At 33.8% G+C, this 3,025-nt stretch overlaps 1 protein-coding gene across 1 annotated transcript in view; it reads left to right on the forward strand.

Annotated features, from left to right (window-relative positions):
* Positions 1-3,025, forward strand: part of LOC106875008 (uncharacterized) — a 196,187-nt gene that overhangs the window by 143,084 nt on the left and 50,078 nt on the right. Inside the window, exons 139-140 of the mRNA XM_052971235.1 lie at positions 2,224-2,374; positions 2,591-2,623. Coding sequence (XP_052827195.1) covers positions 2,224-2,374; positions 2,591-2,623 — 184 coding nt within the window. The remainder of the gene's footprint in view (positions 1-2,223; positions 2,375-2,590; positions 2,624-3,025) is intronic.

A 3,025-nucleotide genomic window follows, 5' to 3' on the forward strand; every position in this document is an offset into this window, starting at 1 on the left:
TTTTAAATTGTTAAATCTAAAGATGTAACAACATACCATATGCAGTTGTATATAGGCACCAGATTAAATTGTTTTTCAATATCTTCTCTCCAGAATCTACAACTGAAGCAGCAACAACAGCTACAGGTATGTATTTAAAATTTTTCATTATTGCAAAATGATAAATATACTTTATTTTCATGCAGAAGGCACAACTGGATTATTTCTCCAGCTTCTATTAGTTAGATATATCTATTTTCATGTGTATATTTGTGAGATAGTGTATATGTCTGTGTGCACAGGTATGCATATGTAAAATGTAAAGTAAAAAAAATTGTCTTGTTTTCTGAGCTTAAATGATTGAATTAATAATTTTGTTTTCTTCATCTCTTAATGCAGAATCCTGGTGTGTGATGAATGATGGTTTAGCTGATGCTTCATTAATAAGAAGTTGGGACATTAAGACTTCAAGCAATCAAGAACATGTAAATTCTATCAGACCTGGTGGAAAAAGCTGGAAACCTCATCTCAATGATACTAAACGTACTGTAACAATTTTTGTTGGAGATGCTTTAAGATATGGTGCAACAATAAGACTGCCTCATGCCAAATATGTAGAGAAGTTTGATGTAATACTCTCTGATGGACAGGTAAATTGTATCCAGATTCTTAGAACATTTCCCTACTTTTACATCAATAATATATTTACTATTAAACTTTAAATAATTTATGATAATAAATGGTATCCCCTGGTGGAGAGTTAACACATTTCTTCATAATATTTGGTAGGATTAGAAGTTTGAATTTGAAATTAAGAAATAAGGGAGAATGTATAGATTACATGTATCCAATTTTCTATTTTTATTCACACCATCTCAGTACTACTCCTCCCTCCCAGCTGAGGGGTTTTGTTGTCCAAGGTACTTGGTGATCCTGTTGGTACCTGGTTCCACATAAAAAGCATTAGTGAGGGTACCACGTAAAAAGCATTGGAGCTGGTGCCATTTAAAAAGTTCCCATGCTGGGACCACATAAAAAGCACCATGTACACTCTGTAAAGTGGTTGATGTTAGAAATGGCATCCAGCTGTAGAAACCATGCCAAGACAGACAATGGAACTTGATACTGCTCCAGGTTTTGCCATCCCCTGTCAAACAGTCCAATCCATGTCAGCATGGAAAACAAATGTCAAATAATAATGATGATGTTAATGTTGATGTTGCATATTACGAAGTCCAAAGATATTTGGTACCATGTCAGTCCTACTGTTGATTTATAATCAAAAACATTTCAGCTATGATCATTTTTCTTTTTTTAAGGCATAATACAATGTGGACTACATTAATTTATGTTTATTTCAATTTTAAAGTTAGTGTGTAAGTGGTGAGGTGGATTTGATTTCTATTTCTTATAGGCTGTGTGAGAATAGATCAGCAATAAGATTTTGATAATTAAATAGGTTTCTCATTAAATAATAAATTCCAAAGAGATTTTTTCATTTTATTCTTACATTAAGTAATCTTTTCTACTATAGGCACAAGGCCTGAAATTTGGGGGTGGGGCAGTTGATTAGATCGACCTAAGGACACAACTGGTACTTAATTTATCGACTCCCAAAGGATGAAAGGCAAAGTCAACCTCAGCGGAATTTGAACTCAGAGTGTAACAATAGGCGAAATACTGCTAAGCATTTCATCTAACATACTAATGATTCTGCCTTCTCACCACCTTAATTCTTACATAAAGTAATACAAATGGAAACACACTAATATTTCATCTCTATTTCCTTTGTGCAGTACCTACCAGTATTACTTGGATATGTTTCTTAAATTGTTTTACATATATACTATATAAAACTATCATCATCATATGTCCATTTTCCATGCTCGCATGAGTTAGATGGTTTGACAGGAGCTAGCAAACCAGAGGACTGCACCAAGCTCCACTGTTTCTTTTGGCATGGTTTTTACAGTTGGAGGTCCTTCCTAACACCAGCCACATTACAGAGTGGACTGGGTGCTTTTGCAAGGCAACCAGCACTGGCAAGGTCTGGTCACAGATATATCCATAAAGTGTACAATGAGTCATAACAGAAAAAGAAATAACTTTTTACACAAGAGATAACTAGAGAGGAAAATAACAAAAATGCTCATTTTCATTTTTAATGAAAACATTAATTATTTGTATGTTTTGTTGTAATTCATAAAATAGGCAATGTTAACTAAGTCATATCTCTTTCTGCAGAATACCAAGCATCTACGAAATAACAAACCTGATGCTATTATCAAGATACCTTTTGGTACCACAGTAAGCAGTGTAAAATTACAATTTCATTCTGTTAAACCAGAGTGCCAGATAGCTGTGACAGTATCAATTCTTGGATGTTTTGAATCACGTAAGTATGATTGTACATTTCATACAAACTTATAATGCAGTATTTCTATGTGTAATAATATTTATGATAACCCATATTATTATATTATGTAGTACCATGTAGTACATAATCATAATTTAGAAAATAATAAAGTTATATGTGGTAAAACTAGCAAAGTAATATACTATACAATCATTTAAACTGGAATTTTATTGTTCTCTAATATTTTTTCTGTAGATTCTACAACTGAAGCAGTAACAACAGCTACAGGTATGTAGTTTACAATTTTCACAATTGTAATATCAGTACAGTTTGATTTTACATAAAGACAAGGGAATAGCATAAAAGCATTTATTTATGTCATGCGAGCCCTCTCTACTCGCTGGCGGTACCTACCCACCACCACTACCCATTTTCCTTTATTCAAAAATTCTTATCGCTCCTTAAAATTATGGCTTTTAAGTGTTGATTTCTCAGCCCAAGAATTACAGCGTGATGTGCTGCTTGACTGGTCCCCCCCCTCTCTCTCTCTCTCTCTCTCTTTATATATATATATGATGATGATGATGATGATCTTTTCTCCCGCCATGCCTCTGTCTACCCCTCCATCCTCTCTCTCTCCCCTTCGTAGTTTTTCCTTTAAGGTCTTCAGGTTCTGGCTATATATAAATG

The sequence above is a fragment of the Octopus bimaculoides genome, chromosome 10 (assembly GCF_001194135.2).
Source record: "Octopus bimaculoides isolate UCB-OBI-ISO-001 chromosome 10, ASM119413v2, whole genome shotgun sequence".
NCBI lineage: Eukaryota > Metazoa > Mollusca > Cephalopoda > Octopoda > Octopodidae > Octopus > Octopus bimaculoides.